The sequence below is a fragment of the Gopherus flavomarginatus genome, chromosome 20 (genome assembly GCF_025201925.1).
Source record: "Gopherus flavomarginatus isolate rGopFla2 chromosome 20, rGopFla2.mat.asm, whole genome shotgun sequence".
Taxonomy (NCBI): domain Eukaryota; kingdom Metazoa; phylum Chordata; order Testudines; family Testudinidae; genus Gopherus; species Gopherus flavomarginatus.
Genome location: NC_066636.1, coordinates 1,271,773 through 1,299,252, shown reverse-complemented (window position 1 = coordinate 1,299,252; position 27,480 = coordinate 1,271,773). Strand labels below are relative to the sequence as shown.

Below are 27,480 nucleotides of genomic sequence, written 5' to 3'. Positions count from 1 at the left end.
TATGCCCAGGTAAGTCAGTCTGTAACCCCTGCAACCTGCCAGGTTCCCAAGTGTTGCTCGGGGCTGCCCAGAATAACCCTGGGGAATCTCCGTCTTTCCGCCCAGCTATTCTGCCCCGCTAGATGCCAAGCCGGCCAGAGACGCAGGATCTTTTCCTGAAACCAAACTTCCAGCTCCCGCTCCCAGAGAACAAGCCGCCAGGGTCCCCACCTGCGTGGGCTCTCCCTTCGATGGCGGAGAGCGAGGAACCCGCTTTGGGTCATTAACTGCCCATCCTCACACGCAGGGGCCACGTGCTTTGGAATTAACCCGTCTCTGTTGGTTACAGGGTGTGAACCTTTGCTATGACATCGAAGCAGGAGGCAGATCAGTGCAACTAATGCGTGTGAAGCCCCACTCGTTTTCATGACAGTTCAATACCAAATGCACCGTTCTGCCACCCACCATCACTTTGACCGACACTAACACACAAGTAAAATGGCCTGGGGCTCTGACATGAGCTGGCACCTGGTCTGCCAGCGTCACAGCGACCACTTCTTGATACTCCATTCAGAGCAACTCAGCCAGGCCCACTGCCTAGGTCACTGCTATGTCACCAGCCATCAGCTAATGGGAGTTAAGAACTTGCCTTCCCCTCCACCAGACCCAAGAGAACCCCGCAAACGGCAGTGAGTCTCCAGGCAGGCCGAAAACCACATCCCCCAGGGGGTGACGCACGCCCTTTCTGTCTCAACAAAGTGTTGACTCTGAAGCCTACTAATTACCGTTGGCATCTTGGTGCCACTCGGCGCTAAAGATGCATGGCTGGGGGCTTCCAGGCTGCAGGTGTGTGTGTTGGGGGGGTTATGTTGGCTCAGCAGAGCCGGGACACCCCATGTCTGATCAGCGTCTCTTTCTCTGCACAGATGACATCACGATACCCTTTGCAGCCAAAGGCTGTGCCACCCCGCATGCCTGTGAACTCAAGAAGGGAGAGATTCTGAATTCGGGAGTGTTCACCTACAAAATAACACAGACTGAGTGTTACACACCCAGCGGCGCTCAGCGGATGCTGGGCCCCTTCGGCCTGGGCAGCATCTTGCCCTGTCTGGCTGGGCTCCTGGCAGTGAAATTCCTCTCTTGACACCCCCCCGTGTCATCCCCCCCAAAGGGATCCATCCAGCAGCTGGATGATGCCATCATGGTCCGTGGGTCTCTCTCCTCTCCCTCCAACCCACCTGTGCCTCAGTTTCCCCATCTGTGTCCAAAGGATAATGATGCTGAACCGCGTTTGCAAAGATCCAGGGAGTCAGGACCCAACACAAATCCCATTGCAGCCAGAGTGGGAGGAGGGGTGGGGGTGTCTCTGCACAGACTGTGATGTGCTGTGTTGCAGTGCTGAGTCTTATTGTATTCCACAGCAGCCCCCCGAGAGTCCTGGCTCCCAGCCCCCCTGCTCTAACCACTACATACCACTCCCTTCCCATAGCCGGGGACAGAAGCCAGGAGCCCTGACACCAGACACTCCCTGATTTAACACGATGTATTTCCAGAAGTCAAGGCACTGAATAAAGCCGGATCCTAAACTTAAATTCCCCGGAAAGCATGTGTTTGTTTGGACAAGTTGCCCCATTACAGCCCCGATCTGTGCTGGACCCAGGCGTCCTGGGACAGAGCTTAGTCCAATAACCCAGGTGGGGAGGGGGAAGGGGTCTCCTTTGTTCTTTATCCTCTTTATCCTCCCGTGCAAAGGGTGTCCGGGCTGGGCCATTCCCCGGCGTACAGGTTGGACCCCTGACCCGCCATGTCCCCCTCAGCCTAGGGAGATTCACGGTGAGAGCCACCACTCCCCTGCTGCTCACACCCAGCCTCCAGCCCAGGGCCGGGCAAACTACAACCCAGGGGCCGCACCTGGCCTGCCAGATGTTTTAATCCGGCCCTCAAGCTCCAAGCAGGGAGTGGGGTCCGGGGCCTGCCCTGCTCTGGCGCTCCAGCTGGGGAGTGGGGGAGGGGGGCTGCCCTGCTCCTGGGCTCCAGCTGGGGAGGGGGGGAGGGGGGCTGCCCTGCTCCTGGGCTGCAGCCGGGGAGGGGGGCTGCCCTGCTCCTGGGCTCCAGCCAGGGAGGGAGGGGGGGGCTGCCCTGCTTCTGGGCTCCAGCCGGGGAGTGGGGGGGGGGCCTGCCCTGCTCCTGGGCTGCAGCCGGGGGGGGGGAGGGGGGCTGCCCTGCTCCTGGGCTCCAGCCAGGGGGGGAGGGGGGCTGCCCTGCTCCTGGACTCCAGCTGGGGAGGGGGGGAGGGGGGCTGCCCTGCTTCTGGGCTCCAGCCGGGGAGGGAGGGGGGCTGCCCTGCTCCTGGGCTCCAGCCGGGGAGGGGGGGAGGGGGGCTGCCCTGCTCCTGGGCTCCAGCCGGGGAGTGGGGGGGGGCCTGCCCTGCTCCGGCGCTGCAGCCGGGCTGGGGTGGGATTTGCCTTGCCCCACGTCCACGTAGAAGCTGGAGGGGGGACATGCCACTGCTTCTTGGAGCTGCTTGAGGTAAGCTCCGGAGCCTGCACCCTTGAACCCTTCCTGCACCCCAACCCCCTGTCCAGCCCTGATCCCCCTCCCTCCTTCCCTCTGAACCCCTCGGTCCCAGCCCAGAGCCCCCTCCTGCACCCCCAACCCCCTGTCCCAGCCCTGATCCCCCTCCCTCCTTCCCTCCCTCCCTCCCTTGGTCCCAGCCCAGAGCCCCCTCCTGCACCCCCAACCCCTCAGCCCCAGCCGGAGCCCTCAGCCCCTCACCCCAGTTTTGTGGCCCACCATACAGTTTCCATACCCAGTTGTGGCCCTCGCAGGGCCGGCGTAACCCATTAAGCAGTCGGCTAAGGTGCTAACATTTCGGCTGCCGTCGGTATTTCAGGGGCGGGACCTCCCCCCCGGCTCCAGGGTAGGAATCACTCCCGGTTACACTGCAGCCAGCCCCCCGCAAATCACACTGCAGAGCGACACCAGCGAACCCCCCGGCCCAGACACATGGGAACCCCCAGCACCCTCCTGCCAGCCCACGCTCCTGGAGCATCCGTCGCTGATTCCTAGAAAAGGAGGCGCCCAGATCCTGCCAGCCACGGGAAGGTCCCAGCCACACCCTGCTTGAGATCAAACACGAGGCCGAGCCTGGGCACCAGGGAAGGGAGGTGCTAAGTGATCACAGGCCATAAACCCCCGAGTTGGTCAGTGTAGGGGCTGTGACAGTGCTTCCCTCTGGCCAGATGTGGCACAGCCCCTGGCTCACGTAGCCCAGGGGGCACCCCAGGCCTGCCCACTCCTCTGGCTTCCGGCTCAGGGCCCTCCAAGGAAATAGACGGGGTCAGAGGGGCTCCCACCCGCCAAAGCCCTGAGTGCTCCCCTGCCTTGCCCCAGGGCTCTGTGTCCCTGCACCTTTGGGGGCTCGCAGCCAGCCGCTCCCTCCCCTCCGGCAGCTGGGACCGGGAAGCCGTGGGGCAGAGCCAGGGGCGGCTCCAGGCCCCAGCAGGCCAAGCGCGTGCTTGGGGCGGCGCGCCGCGGGGGGGCTCTGCCAGTCGCCGGGAGGGCGGCAGGCGGCTTCGGTGGATCTCCCGCAGGCGGGCCTGTGGAGGGTCCGCTGGTCCCGTGGCTTCGGTGAAGCTGCGGCTTGGGTGGAGCCACGGGACCAGCGGACCCTCCGCAGGCACGCCTGCAGGAGGTCCACCGGAGCCAGCAGAGCACCTCCCGCGGCAAGCCGCCGTGCTTGGGGCGGTGAAATGTCTAGAGCCGCCCCTGGCTCTGCCCCACGGCTTCCCGGTCCCTTTATTCCTCCCAGCCTGGGCCCGTGTTAACCCTTTGGTCTCTGGGACACCCTGGGGTGCTGCAGCAGGGGAGTCACCCCGCTCATGCCCTGAAGGGTTTAAAGCAGCCCTGGGAGAGGGCTGGGGCAGGGGAAAAGCTGGGCTGATTGGGGGAAAGTAGCCACAGGTGGGGCCACGCCCCAATCAGGCCACAGCAGGCCCTATAAGAGGACTGAGGTCCAGAAAGAGAGACAGACTCTAGCTTTTAGGGAGAGAAGGACCTGGCTGCCTGGGAGCTGAGGCGGGTATCTAGGGTGGAGCAGGGCTGGGGAAGGGCCGAGGAAGCTGGGAGCTCCAGCCTAGCAAAGCCCCAGGCTGCAGGCTGAGTTAAAGGCCCACAAAAAGGCACTGGGGCTGCAGAAGGGTAGCTGGTCCTAACCCCCTTGCTGCTGAGGTGTGGTTTACGGCCCCAGGGAGTGGGGGTTAGATGGTGACTGGCACTAGCCCCTGATGTGGGATAGGGGGTGGGGGTTCCCCTGGGAGGGGAGACCCAGATTGTGGGGTGCTGCAGTGGGCAGAACCTCTGGGCAAGGGGCACCGGGGTCTGGGAAGGAAAAAGCTCTTTCCCTGGACGACCAGCAGGAGGCGCCGCGCCACAGGTGCGTATGCCCCAAGGCAGGTACAAGGACATCGAAGGTGAAAGGCCAGTGATGCCTCCCTTCGCAAGCCAAGCGAGTTCAAAGCAAAGGTTCCTCTCCCTGCTCCCTTTCACAGACTGGCTGGCTGGGTGCCAGGCAACCAGGACCCCTCCCAGTCCCCACAGGGGTTCATTTGTGCCCGGGCTTGCCAGGGTGGGCCCCAGCATCCCCCGGGCCCGGCGGTTCGGGGCCCCGGCGCCCCCCGGGCTCTGCATCAGTTCTAAATGTAAGCGAAATGAAGCCTGGCCTGACCCCAGGCCAATGCTCCTTTCCGCGCCCCTCAGGGGTGGGTGCCACGAGCGGTGAGCAAGTTCCCAACTTTCTACTTGCTGACAACCAGCCCCCTTTGCCCCACCCCTGCCCCGCCTCTTCCCCTGAGGCCCCACCCCTGCCCCGCCTCTTCCTCCAGGCCCCGCCCCTTCTCGCTCTTCTCTCTCTGTTCCCCCCATCGCTCGCTGCTTTCTCCCCTCCCCGTTCCGCATAACTGGATCCTCTCCGCTCCCTCCCGCCTCAGCTGGGCTCCCGCTGCTCCCGGGGCTGCAGCCCGATGGGGGCCAGCTGCCCACGCGCGATGCAGGGATTTGAGCAGGTGCTGGTGCGGGTCAACTTTCTGGTCAAAACCCGGGTCCCCGGCAACCCTAGCGGGGAGAGAGGGAGGAAGAGATGGGGGGGGTCATTTTCTCCTCTTCTAGCCCCCTCTCTTGTGCAAGAGCCGTCTCCTGCCGGGGTTCATGGGATGGAAAGTCTGTTCTCAGGAAAAACAAAGTTTGGTTTTGTCCACACCATGGCCCCTTAATCAGGCCTGGGGCCGCTTGATTTCGTGGACATGTACATCGCTCGGGGGGGAGGGGCGTGACTATTCCACACACACACACACACACACACACACCCCCAAACGACTTAACACCGACATAAGCACTTGTGTGCAAGCACTGTGCAGGCAGGAGAACTTCCTCTCATCTATCTGCTCCAGTCCCCGCTGCAATTCCCCATCTCATCCCACCCCCTCTCTATGGCTGGGCCAGTGATTTTCAACCTTTGTACGTTCCCTGACCCTGTGACCAAGTGGGATTTGTTCAGAATATTTTGTATGAAGATTGTGCGTGCCTCAGTTTCCCCTGCGTGCGGCACGATTAGGGGGCGGGGAAAGGGGGTTTCTTTGCACAACAATCCAGAGATCCAGGTGGGGCCGGAGCCCAGAAAATTGCCTGGTGATTTGTTACCTCGCAGCTGCCGACCCCGGCCCAGTAGGAAGCCAGCCAGTTTTGGCCAGGCGGAGGATCCCGAGGAGGAGCCCAGGTGACTCCGGTGGTCTGGGAAGAAGAAGGAAGGACTGAGGCAGGGCCAGGCGGCGTTGTTACGTGTGGGCTGCCTGAAGCACATACAAGCTTCCGGACTGGGGTTCTGGGGTTGTGAGAGGAGAGCCCCACCCCCAGGCTGATGGACTTTGCTGTAACTTTCTGTTCTCTCTGCTGCCCTAAGGCCGTTGTAGGCCATGTTCCAGACATCAACCAAACCCTCCTGTCTGACACCCGCTGGCGGAGGGTCCCTCCAGACTGACGGGGGTGCAGGACTCCAGATGGGTCTACGTCTCCCGCCAGTGTCCAACCAGGGGGATGCTCTGAGGGGCTCGGGGGGCTCTGAGGTTTGGTCCCAGAAGAGGGAGAAGCCAAGAGGCTCACCCCAGCCCTTGGTCCCCACGGACTCCCAGACTGAAAGGTGGGCGGGGCCAGGACTCCTGGGTTCCATCCCTGGCTTTCAGAGAAGAGTGGGTTAGAGTGTGTGGAGGGTGCAGCTGGGTGTCAGGACTCCTGGGTTCTCTTCCTGCCAGTATCTCTGGCGCACAGAACAGAGGCCGGCTCCTTACCCCACCACTCACTTTATTCAGCCAACGCACAAAAGGGAATCGCAATCCCCCCCCAAAGAGAAGCAGCAGCAGCCGATGCCCCAGGGTGAGGCGCATTGCAGCCCCCACGAGCAGGGCAAGGGGATGGGGCCCGGCTGGGGCTCACAGCTCCCCGCCAGCCCAGGGAGCAGGGTAGGGTTAGGGTTAGATTTCTAAAGATAGCTACAGCACTCGGCCCAAGGTTTCCAAAATCTGAGAGAGCCGAGGTGAGGAGCATGCTTTCGGAAGTCTTAAAAGAGCAACACTCCGATGTGGAAACTCCAGACCCCGAACCACCGAAAAAGAAAATCAACCTTCTGCTGATGGCATCTGGCTCAACTTTGGATCGTTATCGAGCAGAGCCCGTCATCAGCATGGACACATGTCCTCTGCAATGGTGGTTGAAGCCTGAAGGGACATATGAATCCTTAGCGCATCTAGCAGGTAAATATCTTGCAACACTGGCTACACCAGTGCCATGCGAATGCCTGTTCTCAGCGTGATGCTACAGGCAGCTCACTGGTCTCAGTACACGGGCTGGATTCCCCCCTAGCCTGGGACCAGTCTCCCTGGGTCGAAGTCCTTGTCTTCTAGACCATCGTCCCTGCGCTGAGATGGGGGAGGAGGGAGGCCAAGTGGTGATGTTGCTGCCCCTCTTTTATAACTCCCTCCAGTGCCAGAAAGATCCTCGCTGTGACCTGGGAGCCAGCCCCCCACCCCACCCGACGTACATGCCCTCTCTGAGGAGCCTCTGGAAGGGTGGATTGTCCTTGATGGGCCTGCCTGGCCCGTGATGGTTGCTCCTTTCTTGCTACTGGAAGGCCGTCTGGGTCTTCTCCCTGCGTATTTCAGTAACACACCCCGCAAGACTTCAGCCCTTCGGAAACCCACAACCTACCAGCACGGGAACGCTCAGCAGGTCGAGACTGTTTTTAAATGACCCCTCGCAATACAGACATTGTACGGATCATGTCACAACCACACCAAGGTGGTGAATATGGGCTTTCCACCGTGCAGAGTGTCCTACCCACACAACCCCACTCCCCTCTCAAAGCCAGGAATAGAACCCAGGAGTCCTAGCTCCCAGCAGCCCCCCACTCTCCTCCCAGAGCTAGGGAAGGGAACAGAGGAGTTCTGGCTCTTAGCCCAGCCCCCAATCTAACTCACCCAACCCTAGTCCCCTCCCAGAAGTAGGGATAGAGCCCAGGAGTCTGGGCTGTACCCCTTCCCCCAAGGCGAGGCCCCGGAGGCCGGAGGAAAGGTGTGGGCTGGCTGAACGTCCCTGGGGAAGGAGGGCTGTGGGTACGTGAGGCCGAAGCTCACCCAGCCATGAAGGTGGGTGGGAACACGCTGCAGGGGAGACATGTGCCTCGGGGGTCGATTTTGCAGCACTTGGGACTCTGAAATGTCCCATCTCCAGGCCCACCAGGATGTCATGGAACAGCCCCAGCTGACCCCCTGGGGCAAGTATTTGCCAACCTGTCTAACATAAGTACAACAGCTGCTCCATTGCTGCTCTGGTCACTGCAGAAAACGCCTGGCACCATGTGGGCACCCCTGCCCCTCTGCCTGCTGGCCGCTCTCCTGGCCACCGGTGAGTCCCGTCCGTCCCTGGGCAGAGGGAGCTGGACACTGGCGGAGGGTGGGGTGGTTTCATCCGGGAAACGTGCTGCTGTCGATGGCGGATTCTGGGGTCAGGATGGAATTTGTGGGTAAAACCAGCAAGAGGAAAACCCAGCGCCACATCCCCCGGCTGATTCAGGGAGAGCAGGCATTGGAGCCTGGGGCTCCCACAGCCCACGCGAGGGGCCTGGCCGACGGCTGCGGGTCAGACTGGGGTGATGGGTCGGGGTCTGAGTCCGTCTGTGCGTCTTCTTCCTCGTTCCTCCTCCAGCTCTAATGGGGCTCCCCGACGAGGAGCAGGAAACCAGGGAAACCGCCCCCCAGCCCCTTGCAATCTTGCTTGGAAACGTTCCCCTACCCCCTAGCGCTGAGATTCCTGCCAGAACGCCTGGGTTCATTCCCCAGCTCTGAGAGGGGAGTGAGGGGGTCTCTCATGGGGTGTAGGTACCCCAGGCCAGCCCAGCGAGTGAAGGGAGAAAAGGGCTGGGCAGCAGAGGGTTTTGCAGATTTCTGGGCACAGGGACTCGAGCGAGGGCCACCCTGAGCTCGGTGTGCCAGGGCCACGCCCTGCCTGGCCAGGAGGGGGCACTGCTGCACCATCACACTGACTCACATGGTCTAATGTGATGTCTGGGAGCCAGGACTCCTGGGTTCCGTCCCCCGGTCAGGGAAGCGGGTGGCTGTAGAATGGACTGGAAGTCAGCAGCAACTAGGACTCCTTGTTTATATTCATGGCTCTGGGTCTGACACCGCCTCTTTGTGCCTCAGTTTCCCTGTTTATAAGATGGGGATAATTTTCCCTTCCTACCACTTAGGACCTGGCAAAGGCAGAGGAAGGCGTTCTGAGGCTGAAGTGATGTTTACAGATGAAAGCTCCGAAAAAAACCCAAAGTGGACCAATTAATCTTCTTTCTTTCTTCAATTAAAATATTATGTTCACCTAATGAAATGAAACTCTCCCAAGCTGTCCCAGGAAAGAGTGAACGATCATGGGAGCTCTTCAGCCAGCCCAGATTTTTCTGCATGCAGGATAGAGGTGTGAAGCTATCAGTGGAAAGGGTTAACCATCACCAATGAAATTAGGAAGAAGACAGTTGACAGGACCCCAGACAAAAAGTGATCCAGGAAGTTGATCATGGCTGAGCTAATGTTACTCTGAGAGGCAGAGTCCTCAAACAGCAAGTCTCTGTGTGTGTGTGTGTGTGTGTGTGTGAGAGAGAGAGAGAGAGAGAGACAGGTTCACCCCAAAGCCAGGCAGAAACCACTCCATAGAGAAGTGTAATTCTGTACAGATGTGTGGGGTTTGTTCACACACACGACTTTTACCGGATCGCCAGCTCTGCAGCTGAACATTTATTCTAGCCACAAACACTCAGGCAGCAAACAGACTTGTCTACAGCTTTGATGAGGATGCACATAACCAGCTGGCAGGATGCCTTTCCCCACACAGCGAGTCAAAGGGACCTGGGCCAAACTCCTGCAAAAGCAGATGGAATTTCTCCAAGATCTGCCTGCCCACACGTTCGGTGAGGTGGCATCGGTGGTAACAACCACCACAGCGACACCTCTTGGTTCCTGCTGGTATTTCTCCCCCAGGCACTGCCCGAGGAGGGGTGGGGAGCCGGGGTTTGCACTGAGCAGGGATTTTTCCATCCTCCAGGGAGCGCCCTGCAATGGGAAGTGTGTCAGTCCAAAGCGGGATCGTGCTCCAGCCCACTGCAGCCCTGCACCCCCTCAGAAGGGACCTGCGTCGCTGCTGTGGCAGAGTTCAACCTGGGTGAGTGAACCAAGATTCCTACAAAGTGTAGACACCATGGTCCTCCTAGAGCCAGGGGAGAACCCAGGAGACCTGGCGTCCAGCCTGCACGCCCGCTTTATGCACTAGACCCCACTTCTCTCCTGGCTTAGGGCTCCTTAGGGTTTTCAGCCTGTGCTCCATGGCCCCCTGGGGTCTGCAGACTCTGTCTTAGATGAGATGGGGAATTGCAGTGGCCCCTGTGGGGACAGGATCGGATAGAGGAGAGGATTGTGCTGCGGGGAGGGGGAGAGATGGATAAGATATGGAGTGGATGGATACAAAAGGGGAGGCCGGAGCAGCTGTGGGGGCACTGGGGGGGCTAAGAGGTGATTCTCTATTTCCCTCCCACAGAGGCAAACTCCTTCTCCTACACGGCTAAGTCGTGCCTGGAGCCCAAGAGCTGTGAGCCCTGCCCCTTCACGCTGACCTTCGCCAGCAATATCACCTTGCGGGTGAACATCGCCTGCTGTGACACTGACAGCTGCAATGCCGGGGCCATCTCAGGTGTGTGTTGTCACGGGCTCACAGATCGTGCCCACTCGTGGCCCCGTGCTGTCCGTGGGGGGTGCCCCTTTCAGTGCGACAGCCCCTCTCGGGGGTCCACTCTCTCTTGGGGTCAGGCCCCTCCACCTCCTGGAGCCGCACCTCTCTGAGCCTCAGCACGTCTGGCTCTGCCGTGGGCCCCCCCAGGGAGTCCCCTCACACTGGGGCCCGGGGCATCCTCACCCGCTAAAGGGGTTGATGCCCCCTGTTCTCTAGCCCGGAGCGACTCTCCCCCAGCGTAACACAGGAGGTTTATTGAGAGTTGAACCCAGCACAGGAAAGTCTCCAGCCTCAGGCCTGGCCTCCCTCAGCCCAGCACATCCCAGTCCCCCTGCAGCCAGGTGGGCTCTGCCTGCTCCCCCTCCAGCCCTGAGCCCCCCTGCTTCCCAGCTGGGCCTCCAATATCCCCGGCCCCAAGCCCCCTCTGCCCACTGGCTTCTCTCCAGGGAAACAGGGTCATAAACTGGGTCCCCTGGGTCTCGTCTCCTCCTCTCAGCCCCCCTCTGGCCCCTCTGGCTGGAGCCGGCTGGTCAGGTCACCGGGGTCCTCTCCCCGCAGCCCATTGTCCCCACTGGCCAGAACCGGCTGTGACTCCTGAGCTGGGTCTCCGGGTCACCAGGTCACCAGTCGCTGGGGTCTCCAACCTCCAGGCCAGCGGCCGGGGTCCCAAGTTCCCTCTCCGGTCCTGTGTCCCAACAAACTCCCTCTCCCCTCCCCTCGTTAAACCAGTAACACCCGGGGACACTGAGTCCCCCTCCCTCTGCATGCAGCCCCCTGGAAAACACAGAAAACCCAAGAAAACCCCCCACTTCGTCACATGTGTCTGCTGCAAACCTAGAGCCCTGCTCCGGCCACACCTGCCTGGAGAGAACCCAGGAATCCTGGCTCCCAGCCCAACCCTCCTCTTCTCTAACCATTAGACATCACTCCCCTCACAGAACTGAGGAGAGAACCCAGGAGTCCTGGCTCCCAGCCCCCCACCCCCGCTCTAACCACTGATCCCCACTGCCTTCCCCAAGCTGGGATCGAGGTGCGGTGACTCCCCACCCCCGGCTGACTGGGTGTGTCTGGCTGTTCTCAGTGCCAACCGTGAGCCCCGTCCCCAATGGCCGGCAGTGCCTGTCGTGCTTCGCCGCGGGGGCAGATCACTGCGAGGACGTGGAGCCCTTGGCCTGCACCGGCGCCGAGGACCATTGTGTTGAGTTCACCGGGACAATAACAGCGAGTAATTCCTCCAGATCGGGATGGGGTGTGGAAGGCAGCATCAGCCAGCTAGAACCCAGGAGTCCTGGCTCCAGAGACCTCTGCTCTAGCCACTAGACCCCACTCCCCTCCCAGAGCTGGAGCGTGAACCCAGGAGTCCTGATTCCCCCCCCACCTCCCCTGCTCTGACCACTAGACCCCTCCTCCCTACCCAGAGGTGAGTGCAGTCCTGCTGGGAGGGGATTGGGTGAGAAGCCTCCTGGGGGTCGGGATGTGGGAGCCCCCAATCACGTCTCTCTCCCCCCTTCCAGGTAACGAGACCCTGAGGAAGGCTGCGGCTGGATGTGGCTCCCCTGGCGCCTGTGTCAAGAGAGTGGGGGTGAAGAAATACGCCCAGGGTGTGGTGGATGTGCTGAGAGGGCCGAGTGCTACCCCGCTCCCTGGGCCGGCAGGGAGCAGTGATCCCCGGCCGGGCCCCGTCTCCTTGCCCTGCTCGTGGGGGCTGCAAAGCGCCTCCCCCGGGGCATCGGCTGCTGCTGCTTCTCTTTCGGGGGGGATTGCGGTTCCCTTTTGTGCACTGGCTGAATAAAGCGAGTGGTGGGGTACGGAGCCGGCCTCTGTTCTGTGCACCAGAGATACTGGCGGGAAGAGAACCCAGAAGTCCTGACTGAGTCCTGCACCCAAACCCCCTCATCACTGGTCCCACCCCACAGCCTGCACCCCCAGCCCAGAGCCTCTGCCCCCTCCCATACCCCAACCATCTGCCTCAGCCCAGAGCCCCCTCCCATACTCCAAACCCCTTAGATCCACCCCCCAGGCCAAAGCCTCCTCCTGCACCCAAACCCTGTCATCACTGACCCCACCCCACAGCCTGCACCCCCAGCCCAGAGCCTCTGCCCCCTCCCACACCCCAACCATCTGCCTCAGCCTGGAGCCCCCTCCCATACTCCAAGCCCCTTAGTTCCACCCCCCAGGCCGAAGCCTCCTCCTGCACCAAACCCTCTCATCACTGGTCCCACCCCACAGCCTGCACCCCCAGCCCAGAGCCTCTGCCCCCTCCCACACCCCAACCATCTGCCTCAGCCTGGAGCCCCCGCCCATACTCCAAACCCCTTAGCTCCATCCCCCAGGCCGAAGCCTCCTCCTGCACCCAAACCCTCTCATCATTGGCCCCACCCCAGTCTGCACCCCCAGCCGGAGCCCTCACCCCCTCCCCCATCCAGCCCCCCTGAGCCAGCGTGCTGAAAATGAGCAAATGACAGAGGGAGGGGGATGGAGTGAGTGGGGGTGGGGCATTAGAGAAGGGGCGGGGCGGGATGTGGGGGCTAGGGTGTGCAGTTTTGTGCAAGTAGAAAGTTGGCAACCCTACCCCACTCCCTTCTGAAAGCCAGGGAGAGAACCCAGGAATCCTGGCTCCCAAGCCCTTCCACGCCCCCACTCTAACCACTAGATCCCACTCCCCTTCCAGGACCAGGAAATAGAACCCAGGACTCCTGCCTAGATCCCCTCCCTCAAAGCAAGGCCCAGGTGGCCGGGGGAAAGGCGCGGGCTGGCTGAGGTCCCCTGGGGAAGGAGAGGCTGGGGCTCACCCAGCCGTCCAGGTGGCCGGGGGAAAGGCGCGGGCTGGCTGAGATCCCCGGGGGAAGGAGAGGTTGGGGCTCACCCAGCCATCCAGGCGGGCGGGAACGCGCTGGAGGGGAGAAATATTTGCAGGGCTGAGTTTGGAGCGGCTCCCCTGGGAGCGCCGAGCTCAGGGAAGGTGTCAGAAAACAGGGCAGATCCCCCGAGCCGGTGGCGCTCCTGGATCGCTGCCCCCGTCTGAGCCGGGAGTCACAGTCAGGCCCTTCCGAGACTCCCAGACAGGCCGGACTTTGGGAGGAAAGGTCACTCAGCCCACATTGCCCCCAGCCAGGGGTGAAAGTAACGCCCGAGTCCTGAGCGGGGGCGTGGCCTCAGCCAGAGGAGGCGGGGCCTTTAAATCACCCCGGAGCTACCAGCTGCAGAGGCGGCTGCGAGCCCCGGGGCACAGGGGTGAATTAAAGGGCCCGGGGCTCTGGCCGCCGCCGAGTTCTGGGCTCTTTAAATCACTGCGGGAGCCCGGCCGCTGCTACCCCGGGGCAACAGGGCTCGGGCGGGGATTTAAAGATCCCGGAGCTCCAGCCGCTGAGAAGATTCCCGGGCCCTTTAAATCCCCGGCAGAGCCCGGCTGCAGGAGCCCCGGGGTTCTGGCAGTGATTTAAAGGGCCAGAGGCTCTGGTCACTGCGGGGAACTCTGGGTCCTTTAAATCCCCACCCAGAACCCGGGACTATCCCAGTGAAAACCGGCCGCAGGGCCGCCCAGAGAGGAGGGGCAAGCAGGACCTGCCGCCAAAGTGCAGCCTGGTCTTGGGCGGTAATTCGGGGGCCGGAGGTCCTTCCGTTCTGGGACCCGCCACCGAAGGGCCCCGAAGATGCCGGCGAGGACCCCCTGCCGCCAAATTATCGCCAAAGACCCGGCTGCACTTCGGCAGCAGGTCTCACTTCGCCGGTAATTCGGCGACGGGTCCCGGAGTAGAAGGACCCCCCGCCGCCGAATTACCACCAAAGCGAGGGCCTCCCGCTGCTGAAGACCCCAGGCCCCCAGAATCCTCTGGGCAGCCCTGACTGGCTGGGTGGCCACCCAATGCCGCTGCTCGGGGCATTTGCTGCTGTGAACAGCCCAGCAGAGCAGCTTGACAAAGCCTGCCTCAGTTTCCCTTCTCAGACTGGTCAAATAAAATTTCCCGTCAGGCTTTCTCTTGGGCAGAAATACCTCTCCTTGGGCACCGGGTTTATTAATTTAAACCCACTCAATATAACCTGCAAAAAAACCATCTCAATAAATATATACTAATTAGTAATTAATCCAAACCCAATAAAATAGAAATTACAAAACCTAATTAATATTTAATCATTAAGAATTAACATATGTTCAATAAAAGAGCAGCTTTGGAGAGAATCATTAATATTTAATAATTAATATAAACTCAATACATTCTAAACTGGAACAATAATTGTTAATAATTAATATAGATTCAATTAATCTTAAACTGCAAAAAATCAATTGGAAATAATTAATCTAGAACATCTAAACTGCAAACAACCCCCCCAGCCCATAGTCCTGCCCTGTGTCCACACACATGGGGGGGGTCATCCTGCCCCCCCAGACTCCTGCCCCGCCCTCCCCCCTGCCAGCAGCTCCGTGGCCAGCCAGCCCGGGGGCACAGACACAACAACCCTTGCGTAAGGTCGGTGCTGTGACTTCAGCACCCGCAGCAGAGAGGTGAAACTGGGGGCAGGTTACACAACCAAGGCCAAGGAATTCCAGTCGCTGGGGAACAGGCGGCAAGCCCGGACTCCTGGGTTCTCCCCGGCCCTGGGAGGGGAGTGGGGGCTTGTGGTTAGAGCAGGGGGGCTGGAAGCCCGGACTCCTGGGTTCTCTCCCTGGCTCTGGGAGGGGAGCAGGGGCCTGGCAGTGGGCTGACTGGAGGACTCTGGGAGTGCAGAAAATGGGCGGAAGGCACTGGAGGAACCAGCCGGCCCCAGAAATGTTCCCACTTTCATCCTTTTGTTCCTTAAATTCTTCTCCTTCCCTTGCCCATTAGTGGCGGCATCGCGGCAACATCGGCCGCCCCAGGGCTTGGCCAAAGGAGCTCCAGCCTGGGGGGTGAGTGGCAGGCACCTCTGGGGGTGGCGTCAGAGCTGCAATGAGGGGGCACCGCCCCCCGGCCAGTCCAGCATGGCTGGTCCTGATCCCAGCCCAGATCTCTGCTGCCGCCTCTCCCTCATTCCCAGCTGAAATGGGGGGGGGGGGGTGCAGGGGGGGGGGACTCAGTGAGGGGAGCCTCTATGAACAGCCCCTACCCTGCACCCCAGTACAAAGTAAGGAGTCCCTGTAGAACCAGCCCCAGCGCCCCACCCCAGAGCGGCCGCGTCCCAGTGCCGGGTGAGGGGTCCCTGTAGAACCGGCCCCAGCGCCCCACCCCAGAGCGGCCGCGTCCCAGTGCCGGGTGAGGGGTCCCTGTAGAACCGGCCCCAGCGCCCCACCCCAGAGCGGCCGCGTCCCAGTCCCGGGTGAGGGGTCCCTGTAGAACCGGCCCCAGCGCCCCACCCCAGAGCGGCCGCGTCCCAGTCCCGGGTGAGGGGTCCCTGTAGAACCGGCCCCAGCGCCCCACCCCAGAGCGGCCGCGTCCCAGTGCCGGGTGAGGGGTCCCTGTAGAACCGGCCCCGGCGCCCCACCCCAGAGCGGCCGCGTCCCAGTGCCGGGTGAGGGGTCCCTGTAGAACCGGCCCCGGCGCCCCACCCCAGAGCGGCCGCGTCCCAGTGCCGGGTGAGGGGTCCCTGTAGAACCGGCCCCGGCGCCCCACCCCAGAGCGGCCGCGTCCCAGTGCCGGGTGAGGGGTCCCTGTAGAACCGGCCCCGGCGCCCCACCCCAGAGCGGCCGCGTCCCAGTGCCGGGTGAGGGGTCCCTGTAGAACCGGCCCCGGCGCCCCACCCCAGAGCGGCCGCGTCCCAGTGCCGGGTGAGGGGTCCCTGTAGAACCGGCCCCGGCGCCCCACCCCAGAGCGGCCGCGTCCCAGTGCCGGGTGAGGGGTCCCTGTAGAACCGGCCCCCGGCGCCCCACCCCAGAGCGGCCGCGTCCCAGTGCCGGGTGAGGGGTCCCTGTAGAACCGGCCCCGGCGCCCCACCCCAGAGCGGCCGCGTCCCAGTGCCGGGTGAGGGGTCCCTGTAGAACCGGCCCCGGCGCCCCACCCCAGAGCGGCCGCGTCCCAGTGCCGGGTGAGGGGTCCCTGTAGAACCGGCCCCGGCGCCCCACCCCAGAGCGGCCGCGTCCCAGTGCCTGGTGAGGGGTCCCTGTAGAACCGGCCCCGGCGCCCCACCCCAGAGCGGCCGCGTCCCAGTGCCGGGTGAGGGGTCCCTGTAGAACCGGCCCCGGCGCCCCACCCCAGAGCGGCCACGTCCCAGTGCCGGGTGAGGGGTCCCTGTAGAACCGGCCCCGGCGCCCCACCCCAGAGCGGCCGCGTCCCAGTGCCGGGTGAGGGGTCCCTGTAGAACCGGCCCCGGCGCCCCACCCCAGAGCGGCCGCGTCCCAGTGCCGGGTGAGGGGTCCCTGTAGAACCGGCCCCGGCGCCCCACCCCAGAGCGGCCGCGTCCCAGTGCCGGGTGAGGGGTCCCTGTAGAACCGGCCCCGGCGCCCCACCCCAGAGCGGCCGCGTCCCAGTGCCGGGTGAGGGGTCCCTGTAGAACCGGCCCCGGCGCCCCACCCCAGAGCGGCCGCGTCCCAGTGCCGGGTGAGGGGTCCCTGTAGAACCGGCCCCGGCGCCCCACCCCAGAGCGGCCGCGTCCCAGTGCCGGGTGAGGGGTCCCTGTAGAACCGGCCCCGGCGCCCCACCCCAGAGCGGCCGCGTCCCAGTGCCGGGTGAGGGGTCCCTGTAGAACCGGCCCCGGCGCCCCACCCCAGAGCGGCCGCGTCCCAGTGCCCGGTGAGGGGTCCCTGTAGAACCGGCCCCGGCGCCCCACCCCAGAGCGGCCGCGTCCCAGTGCCGGGTGAGGGGTCCCTGTAGAACCGGCCCCGGCGCCCCACCCCAGAGCGGCCGCGTCCCAGTGCCGGGTGAGGGGTCCCTGTAGAACCGGCTCCAGCGCCCCACCCTAGAGCGGCCACATCTCAGCACTGGAGGAGGGGTCCCCGTATAACCAGCCCTGGCGCCCCACCCCAGTGCCAAGTAAGGGGTCCCTGTGTTCCAGTGCCGGGTGAGGGGTCCCTGTGTAACCAGCCCCGGCACCCCACCCCAGAGTGGCTACGTCCTGGTGCCAGGGGAGAGGTCCCCATATACCCAGCTCCTGCTCCCCACCCCCGAGCAGCCACATCTCAGCACTAGGGGAAGGGGTCCCCATATAACCAGCCCCCTGTGCCCCACCCCAGAGCAGCCACATCTCAGCACTGGGGGGAGGGTTCCCCACATAACCAGTCCCTGCACCCCACCCCAGAGCAGGCACATCTCAGCACTGGGGGGAGGGGTCCCCATATAACCAGCCCCTGCACCCCACCCCAGAGCAGCCACATCTCAGCACTGGGGGGAGGGGTCCCCATATAACCAGTCCCTGAGCCCCACCCCAGAGCAGCCACATCTCAGCACTAGGGGAAGGGGTCCCCATATAACCAGCCCCTGAGCCCCACCCCAGAGCAGCCACATCTCAGCACTGGGGGAAGGGGTCCCCATATAACCAGCCCCTGTGCCCCACCCCAGAGAGGCCACATCTCAGCACTGGGGGGAGGGTTCCCCATATAACCAGCCCCTGCACCCCACCCCAGAGCAGCCACTTCTCAGCACTAGGGGAAGGGGTCCCCATATAACTAGCCTCTGCTCCCCACCCCAGAGCAGCCACATCTCAGCACTAGGGGGAGGGTTCCCCATATAACCAGCCCCTGCACCCCACCCCAGAGCAGCCACATCTCAGCACTAGGGGAAGGGGTCCCCATATAACCAGCCCCTGTGCCCCACCCCAGAGAGGCCACATCTCAGCACTGGGGGGAGGGTTCCCCACATAACCAGTCCCTGCACCCCACCCCAGAGCAGGCACATCTCAGCACTGGGGGGAGGGGTCCCCATATAACCAGCCCCTGCACCCCACCCCAGAGCAGCCACATCTCAGCACTGGGGGGAGGGGTCCCCATATAACCAGTCCCTGAGCCCCACCCCAGAGCAGCCACATCTCAGCACTAGGGGAAGGGGTCCCCATATAACCAGCCCCTGAGCCCCACCCCAGAGAGGCCACATCTCAGCACTGGGGGGAGGGGTCCCCATATAACCAGCCCCTGAGCCCCACCCCAGAGAGGCCGCGTCCCAGTCCTGGGCAAGGGGTCCCCATATAAACACAAACTTGTGCATATTTGCAACTTTATTATATAAAACTCTGCAACTGCATTTTTGACCCAGACTGGCCGTTCCCGTCGCGTGAGCTGGTTGGTGAGAAGTGAATGAAACCGGAAAATCAGCCCGGATCCCGGATCTCAGGTGAGAAAGAAACTCCTGCAAGCCCTGGGTTTGGCAATCACTGCCAGCGAACAGGCCCGGGGCCTCTCCCCGCTGGGGGGGGCACCGTCTCCCAGCCGGCCCCAGGGCAGGGAGTGGCTGGCTCGGGGGTGGGGAATGGGGCAGGGGCCTGTCCCCCCCAGGGGACGCTGGCTCCCACCTGGCCCCAGGGCAGGGAGTGGCTGGCTCGGGGGTGGGGAATGGGGCAGGGGCCTGTCCCCCCCTAGGGGGCACTGGCTCCCATCCGGCCCCCGGCTGGCTCAGGAGGGCAGGGAATGGAGCAGGGGCCCGTCCCCTCTGGGGGGCGCCGGCTCCCATCCAACACAGGGAAGAGGACAAGGAATTGGGTCGTGGGAAGTACCATATCGGGGGCGGAGTGCCGTGGGGGGGCACTGGGGCAGGTGAGGAGGGGCATAGCAGGGGGCATTTAAGGGGGCAGCACCCAGCTTTGGGGGTGTGATGGGGGCAGTGCCGGGCTGGGGGCAGGATGACCAGGAGACAGCGACTGCCAGGGAGGGGGCTAGTCCCCAGCCCTATCGGGGAAGGTGCAATTGGGGGGGAGGCCCCCGCCAAAGGGGGGCGCTGCAGAGGGGGGACGATGCGATCAGGGGCGCAGCGCCCAGAGGAGAAGCCCCCCCAGGCTGAGGAGGGGCAGCCCCCCCCGGGCTGCCCCCGCCGTGCTGCACAGGTTGGTCTTGAGCACGGCCTGGCGCTGGGAGGCGAACAGGGCCACGGCGCCCACGTCACACAGGCTGCGGGTGGCACAGCCCATGAAGGCCACGCGGAGACTCTCGAACCCTGGGGGGAGGGAAGAGGGTTAGGGGTGCAAGAGACCCCCCACGCAGCCCCCTAACACCTCATGGGCACCAGCCCCCCACCTGCCCCATGGGGATCAGCCCCCCAACTGCTCCATGGGCACCAGCCCCCCACGCAGCTCCCCGTGCCCCATGGTCACCAGTCCTGCAAGCACCACATGGGCACCAGCTTCCCTCACAGCCCCTAACCACCCCATGGGCACCAGCCCCCCACGCAGTCCCCCACTTGCTCCATGGGAACCAGCCCCCCAACTGCCAGCCCCCGACCTGCCCCATGGGGACCAGCCCCCCAACTGCTCCATGGGCACCAGCCCCCCATGCAGCCCCCTGCTGCCCCAAGGACATCAGCCCCCCATGGGAACAGGCCCACAGCATGACCCCTCATAGGCACAAGGGCGCCCCCCTAACACACACGGCTGAACCTCAGCTCCCCCCAGCAGAGCCCGGCCCCCGGTACCTTGGCCGGCGGTGGCAGCGAATTGGATGCAGCGGGTCTGCAGGCCCGTGCAGTTCAGCACCTCGGTGGGCACGCAGACGTCTGAGCCGCGGGCAAAGCACGAGTGACAGCTCAGCCCATTGGGGACCCTGGAGCTCGGCTGCACTGCAGGAAGGAGACACAGGGAGTGAGACAGAGCTGGGGATGGGACCCAGGAGTCCTGGCTCCCAGCCCCCCATTCCCCTCCCAGAGCCACAGAGATAACCCAGGAGTCCTGGCTCCCAGCCCTCCACTCCCCTCCCAGAGCCAGGGAGAGAACCCAGGAGTCCTGGCTCCCAGCCCCCACTCCCCTCCCAGAGCCAGGGAGAGAACCCAGGAGTCCTGGCTCCCAGCCCCCCATTCCCCTCCCAGAGCCACAGAGATAACCCAGGAGTCCTGGCTCCCAGCCCTCCACTCCCCTCCCAGAGCCAGGGAGAGAACCCAGGAGTCCTGGCTCCCAGCCCCCACTCCCCTCCCAGAGCCAGGGAGAGAACCCAGGAGTCCTGGCTCCCAGCCCCCACTCCCCTCCTAGAGCCACGGAGAGAACCCAGAGTCCTGGCTCCCAGCCCTCCACTCCCCTCCCAGAGCCACGGAGAGAACCCAAGAGTCTTGGCTCCCAGCCTCCACCCCTGCTCTAACTACTATACACCACTCTCCTCTCAGAGCCGAGGAGAGAACCCAGGCGTCCTGGCACCCGCCAGGAGGGTCCCTACGGGTGATCTCGGGCACGTTGCAGCTGTCCGCCCGGCAGCACGTTGAGTTCCAGCGCAGACGGTAGGCACCGGCCGTCAGCCCATAGAACTGATTGCAGAGCCGGTCGTCCGAGTTGCATTTCTTCTCGTACACTGTCTTCTCCTTGTCCTCGTCCCCTGGAAGGACACGGCAGGCACCAGAGGTGAGACAAGGGATACAGGGATGGTGCAAGCCTTGATTTGTGGGGAGAATCCCCCTGGGATGGAGCAGTCAAGAGGCTAGGACACACGTGGGGTTCGTACCCACACCCCCCTCAGTCTACCTGTGGCTCTGGGGTGGGGGCATTGCTGGGGGGAAGCTCGTAACATTGAGGCACTGCTGACAGGGGAGGCCTGCAGCTCCAGGGGGCACTGCTGGGAGGAAGCTGGCAGCGTCGGGGCACTGCTGATGGGATGCTCGCAGCACTATCGTCCCCACTCCCCCAGCCCCGCAGGCAGTCCAGCCCTACCTTGCTCCTCGTCGCGGGCGATGGTGATGCAGCTGTTGACGGCGCTGGTGCAGGGGGCCTGGTTCGTGGTGCAGTTGTAGCCCTCTGAGCTGGTGCAGTTATAGCAGGAGATGGCGCCCCCTGGGCACAGGGGAGGGAAGCGCAGTCAGAGCCCCTTCAACGGGCCCATCTCACCCGGCATCCCGTCTCCTGCCCCCCTAACCAGCCCCACGGGCCCATCAACCCGCCTTTGTGCAGGAAAGTCCATCCTACCCCCGTGGAGACACAGTGGCCCTGCAGCCAGAGGAAACAAATCACTCGCTCAGCCTGTATCGCTGCATACCTTCTCCCCGGCCCATGGCCCCAGAATGAACCCAGGAGTCCTGGCTCCCAGCCCTCACTGCCCTCACCCACCAGACCCTGCTCCTCTCCCAGAGCTGGGAGAGAACCCAGGAGTCCTGGCTCCCAGACCCCCCTGCACTAACCACCAGACCCTGCTCCCCTCCCAGAGCTGGGGATCTATTAGCCCAGGGGTCGGCAACCTTTCAGCAGTGCTGTGCCAAGTCTTCATTTATTCACTCTAATTGAAGGTTTCCCGGGCCAGTCCTACATGTTAACGGTTTTCGAAGGGCTCTCTCTGTACGTCTGTAATACAGAACTAAACTGTTGTTGTAAGTAAATAAGGTTTTTAAAATGTTTAAGAAGCTTCATTTAAAAGTAAATTAAACTGCAGAGCCCCCCAGACCGGTGCCCAGGACCTGGGCAGCGTGAGTGCCGCTGAAAATCAGCTCGCGTGCCACCTTCGGCCCGTGTGCCATAGGTTGCCGACCCCTGTATTAGACATTAAATAACCAAAATTCACTGGGTGAAGTGACAACAGGCTCCATCCCACCCCACTCCCACCCCCTAGCAGGTAGCCAGAGGAGGTATCTGTGAGGCTAGACAGATTGTGTGTATGGGGTTAGATGAGGGATAGTGAGTGTCTATGGCGATCTGACAGTGGGTACAGGGGTGTCCTGGGGCTAGGGACTGGGGACAGAGTGCCCTGGGGGCTGGGTATAGCGGGTCCCAGGGGCTAGGGGTGAGGTATGGGGTGTCTCTGGGGCTGGGGGCTGGGGACCAGGTGCCCTGGGGCTGGACTGGGAGCTGGCTATGGGGTGCCCTGGGGCTGGGGAATGGCGGGTGTCCCTGGGGCTGCAGCCTGGATATGGAGTGCCCTGGGGGCTGGATACAGCAGGTCCCTGGGGCTGGGGGCTGGGTACAGGGATGTCCCTGGGGGCTGGGAACAGTGGGTCCCAGGGGCTGGGGGCTGGATACAGGGGTTCTTGGGGGCAGGTTACAGGGGTTCTTAGAGGCTGGGGACAGGGGTGTCTGTGGGGCTGGGGACCGGGTGCCCTGGGGTGTGCACCGCCACCTCTCACCTGTGCCCAGGAGTGCAGCCAGCACACATAGGCGCAGCAGATCCCCCATCCTGTCTCGTAGGCTCAGGCCAGCTGTGGGGCTGGGGCCGCCTCCCGGGGCTGTTATAGGCTGGGCTGGGCCGGCAGACCCAGGGGCGGCCCCGGGCTGGGCTGGGCTTGGCTGGAAAACTCCCGGGCACCAGCTCTACCTGTTCCTCCACCACCACCACCCCCCCCCCCGTGCAATTCAATCTCCCGGCTCCACCACAGGAATGTCCCCGATTGAACCCGACCACCACAGGTCCAGGAGGTAGACGGCACTGCTGGGGGGAAGCTCGCAGCACTTGGGGTATTTCTGTAGGGAAGATCAGTGGAGGAGTGGGGTCTGGAGGTCTGGTAGGGGGGTCTGGGAACCAGGACTCCTGGTTCTCTCCCCAGCTCTGGGAGGGGAGTGGGTCTAGCGGTTAGAGTAAGGGGCTGGGCGGTGGCGCTGGCTGCACCCAGCTCTAGGTGTGAACGGAGACATACCAGCTGCCCCTCGCTGCGTGGCTGATTTGTTCCAGAGGCAGTGACTGCGTCATCCAGAAGCCGCAGATTAAGAGGCCTAATGCCCAGGGCGATGGGCCTGTTCTGCAGGAATTAGCACAGCCCCCGCCGGTGCCCCTCAGTCCCGACCCGCAGCCCCCAGGATTCCAGCCCTCCCCAGTCCCACAGCTCGGTGCCCCCAGTCATTCTCCAGGCCTGGCCATCTAGTCCTCCAACTCCAACCCACTCCCCTCCTTCCCCAAGCTGCCGAGAGAACCCAGGAGTCCTGGCTCCCAGCCCCCTCCCTAACCACTATACCAGGCAGCTACAGAACCTGGCTCCTAGGTGTGTTTAACGCTTTCCCTGCTGTACCCTGGGTGGGGCCCATAACTGCCCCTGTTGGGGAGCTGCTGGCAGCCTGGGCCAATGCCATGGAGGGTTCCATCCCCTGCTCTGGGAAGGGAGTGGGGGCTAGTGCTTAGAGCGGGGGGGCGCTGGGAACCAGGACTCCTGGGTTCTCTCCTTGGCTCTGGGAGGGGAGTGGGGGCCAGTGGTTAGAGCAGGGGGGCTTGGCTGGGGAACAGGGCCTGTCTGAGCACCCAGAGGCAGGAGGTTGCTGCTGGGACTGTCCCCAACCCCTCGTGCCACGTCAAACCCGCAACAGCGTCCCAGTGGTGCCAGGCAAGAAGGGCCCGGGGCATCACAGCAGGTGATGACAAGAATGTGGGCAGACTGGTCCGGCAGGAACCGGAGCAGGATCGGGGCTTTGATTTCAATCCCCTCAGAGGCGCTGTGCTGCAGGGAGCAGAGCAAGGGGCTGTCCCCTGGCCTTTAGGACCAGTGCTGGGGGCGTTGGGGTGGTGGCTCAGTGGGGCAGGGAAGGTGATGTGAGGCAGATGTGTGGGAACCACTCCCCTCCCCCCCACAGGAAAGAGCAGCCTAAAAATAGCATGAGTCTCAGGGAAGGTCAGTTTATTGAGGCACAATTATGTGGCTCTTTATTGCAAGTGACTGTTTCCTCCTCCTCCTCCATCCCCTCCCAGATCCAGGGAGAGAACCCAGGAGTCCTGGCTCCCAGCCCCCCTGCTCTAACCACCAGCCCCGACTCCTCGCTCAGAGAGAACCCAGGAGTCCTGGCTCCCAGCCCCCCTGCTCTAACCACCAGCCCCGACTCCTCGCTCAGAGAGAACCCAGGAGTCCTGGCTCCCAGCCCCCCTGCTCTAACCACCAGCCTCCACTCCCCTCCCAGATCCAGGGAGAGAACCCAGGAGTCCTGGCTCCCAGCCCCCGTGCTCTAACCACCAGCCCTGACTCCTTGCTCAGAGAGAACCCAGGAGTCCTGGCTCCCAGCCCCCCTGCTCTAACCACCAGCCCCAACTCCCCTCCCAGAGCCAGGAGAGAACCCAGGAGTCCTGCTCCCAGCCCCCCTGCTCTAACCACCAGCCTCCACTCCTCGTTCAGAGAGAACCCGGAGTCCTGGCTGAAGAATCAGGCAGAGATATGGGGGTAGGGGAGATTCTCCATGACATGACCTTTATCTTACACACAGGAACCAGGCCTTAGACTGTGTGTCTCTGTGGGGCTAAGGATCCCGCCCCTACGCAGGCAGAGGGCATGCATTACCATAGCTACTTATTAGGTGCATTACGGTAGCTCCAGTCCAGGCCCAGGCAGGACTCATTGTGCTAGCAATTGTGATGTACAGCATCTATTTATTAGGTGCATTACGGTAGCACTAGGTGCGGTTCATCATGCTTGCTATTTATTAGGTGCATTATGGTAGTGCTGGGTGCAGTACATCACAGTTGCTATTTATTAGGTGCATTACAGTAGCACTAAGTGCGGAAGATCACGATTGCTATTTATTAGGTGCATTATGGTAGTGCTGGGCGCGGTACATTACGATTGCTATTAGGTGCCTTATGGTAGCACTGGGTGCAGAACATCACGATTGCTATTTATTAGGTGCATTATGGTAGTGCTGGGTACGATACATCACGATTGCTATTTATTAGGTGCATTATGGTAGTGCTGGGTGCGGTACATCACAATTGCTATTTATTAGGTGCATTATGGTAGTGCTGGGTGCGGTACATCACAATTGCTATTTATTAGGTGCATTATGGTGGCACTGGGTGCGGTACATCACGATTGCTATTAGGTGCATTATGGTAGCACTGGGTGCGGTACATCACTATTGCTATTTATTAGGTGCATTATGGTAGTGCTGGGTGCGGTACATCACGATTGCTATTTATTAGGTGCATTATGGTAGTGCTGGGTGCGGTACATCACGATTGCTATTAGGTGCATTATGGTAGTGCTGGGTGCGGTACATCACGATTGCTATTAGGTGCATTATGGTAGCACTGGGTGCGGAACATCATGATTGCTATTTATTAGGTGCATTATGGTAGTGCTGGGTGCGGTACATCACGATTGCTATTTATTAGGTGCATTATGGTAGTGCTGGGTGCGGTACATCACGATTGCTATTTATTAAGTGCATTATGGTAGTGCTGGGTGCGGTACATCACGATTGCTATTTATTAAGTGCATTATGGTAGTGCTGGGTGCGGTACATCACGATTGCTATTTATTAGGTGCATTATGGTAGTGCTGGGTGCGGTACATCACGATTGCTATTTATTAGGTGCATTATGGTAGTGCTGGGTGCAGTACATCACAGTTGCTATTTATTAGGTGCATTACAGTAGCACTAAGTGCGGAAGATCACGATTGCTATTTATTAGGTGCATTATGGTGGCACTGGGTGCGGTACATCACGATTGCTATTAGGTGCATTATGGTAGTGCTGGGTGCGGTACATCACGATTGCTATTTATTAGGTGCATTATGGTACTGCTGGGTGCGGTACATCACAATTGCTATTTATTAAGTGCATTATGGTAGTGCTGGGTGCGGTACATCACGATTGCTATTAGGTGCATTATGGTAGTGCTGGGTGCGGTACATCACGATTGCTATTAGGTGCATTATGGTAGCACTGGGTGCGGAACATCATGATTGCTATTTATTAGGTGCATTATGGTAGTGCTGGGTGCGGTACATCACGATTGCTATTTATTAGGTGCATTATGGTAGTGCTGGGTGCGGTACATCACGATTGCTATTTATTAAGTGCATTATGGTAGTGCTGGGTGCGGTACATCACGATTGCTATTTATTAAGTGCATTATGGTAGTGCTGGGTGCGGTACATCACGATTGCTATTTATTAGGTGCATTATGGTAGTGCTGGGTGCGGTACATCACGATTGCTATTTATTAGGTGCATTATGGTAGTGCTGGGTGCAGTACATCACAGTTGCTATTTATTAGGTGCATTACAGTAGCACTAAGTGCGGAAGATCACGATTGCTATTTATTAGGTGCATTATGGTGGCACTGGGTGCGGTACATCACGATTGCTATTAGGTGCATTATGGTAGTGCTGGGTGCGGTACATCACGATTGCTATTTATTAAGTGCATTATGGTAGTGCTGGGTGCGGTACATCACGATTGCTATTTATTAAGTGCATTATGGTAGTGCTGGGTGCGGTACATCACGATTGCTATTTATTAGGTGCATTATGGTAGTGCTGGGTGCGGTACATCACGATTGCTATTTATTAGGTGCATTATGGTAGTGCTGGGTGCAGTACATCACAGTTGCTATTTATTAGGTGCATTACAGTAGCACTAAGTGCGGAAGATCACGATTGCTATTTATTAGGTGCATTATGGTGGCACTGGGTGCGGTACATCACGATTGCTATTAGGTGCATTATGGTAGTGCTGGGTGCGGTACATCACAATTGCTATTTATTAGGTGCATTATGGTGGCACTGGGTGCGGTACATCACGATTGCTATTAGGTGCATTATGGTAGCACTGGGTGCGGAACATCATGATTGCTATTTATTAGGTGCATTATGGTAGTGCTGGGTGCGGTACATCACGATTGCTATTTATTAGGTGCATTATGGTAGTGCTGGGTGCGGTACATCACGATTGCTATTTATTAAGTGCATTATGGTAGTGCTGGGTGCGGTACATCACGATTGCTATTTATTAAGTGCATTATGGTAGTGCTGGGTGCGGTACATCACGATTGCTATTTATTAAGTGCATTATGGTAGTGCTGGGTGCGGTACATCACGATTGCTATTTATTAGGTGCATTATGGTAGTGCTGGGTGCGGTACATCACGATTGCTATTTATTAGGTGCATTATGGTAGTGCTGGGTGCGGTACATCACGATTGCTATTTATTAAGTGCATTATGGTAGTGCTGGGTGCGGTACATCACAGTCGCTATTTATTAAGTGCATTATGGTAGTGCTGGGTGCGGTACATCACGATTGCTATTTATTAAGTGCATTATGGTAGTGCTGGGTGCGGTACATCACGATTGCTATTTATTAAGTGCATTATGGTAGTGCTGGGTGCGGTACATCACAGTCGCTATTTATTAGGTCAGTGGCTTTCAAACTGCAGGTCGTGACCTAGCACTGGGCCGCGGCA

At 61.1% G+C, this 27,480-nt stretch overlaps 1 protein-coding gene and 1 pseudogene across 1 annotated transcript; one reads left to right on the top strand and one right to left on the bottom strand.

Moving 5' to 3' along the window:
* The first annotated feature begins 7,883 nt into the window (after nt 1-7,883).
* Nucleotides 7,884-11,967, top strand: LOC127038340 (phospholipase A2 inhibitor and Ly6/PLAUR domain-containing protein-like; annotated as a pseudogene).
* A 6,472-nt stretch (nt 11,968-18,439) lies between these two features.
* LOC127038126 (phospholipase A2 inhibitor and Ly6/PLAUR domain-containing protein-like) lies at nt 18,440-23,784 on the bottom strand. The gene is made up of 5 exons (XM_050930559.1): nt 22,449-23,784; nt 21,049-21,168; nt 20,561-20,716; nt 19,830-19,973; nt 18,440-19,355 (listed from the first exon to the last, which is right to left on the bottom strand). The coding sequence occupies exons 1-5, from the start codon at nt 22,495-22,497 to the stop codon at nt 19,162-19,164; spliced, it is 663 nt and encodes a 220-aa protein (XP_050786516.1). The 5' UTR covers nt 22,498-23,784; the 3' UTR covers nt 18,440-19,161.
* Between the last annotated feature and the right edge of the window lie 3,696 nt (nt 23,785-27,480).

Excerpts from the sequence above, each read along its gene's own strand:
- LOC127038126 (XM_050930559.1), bottom strand. The coding sequence starts at position 22,497 with ATGGGGGATCTGCTGCGCCTATGTGTGCTGGCTGCACTCCTGGGCACA. Across the intron at positions 21,169-22,448 it reads GGCTGCACTCCTGGGCACAG|GGGGCGCCATCTCCTGCTAT; the intron begins GTGAGAGGTGGC and ends CCCTGTGCCCAG. Across the intron at positions 19,356-19,829 it reads CGCTGCCACCGCCGGCCAAG|GGTTCGAGAGTCTCCGCGTG; the intron begins GTACCGGGGGCC and ends CCCTCCCCCCAG.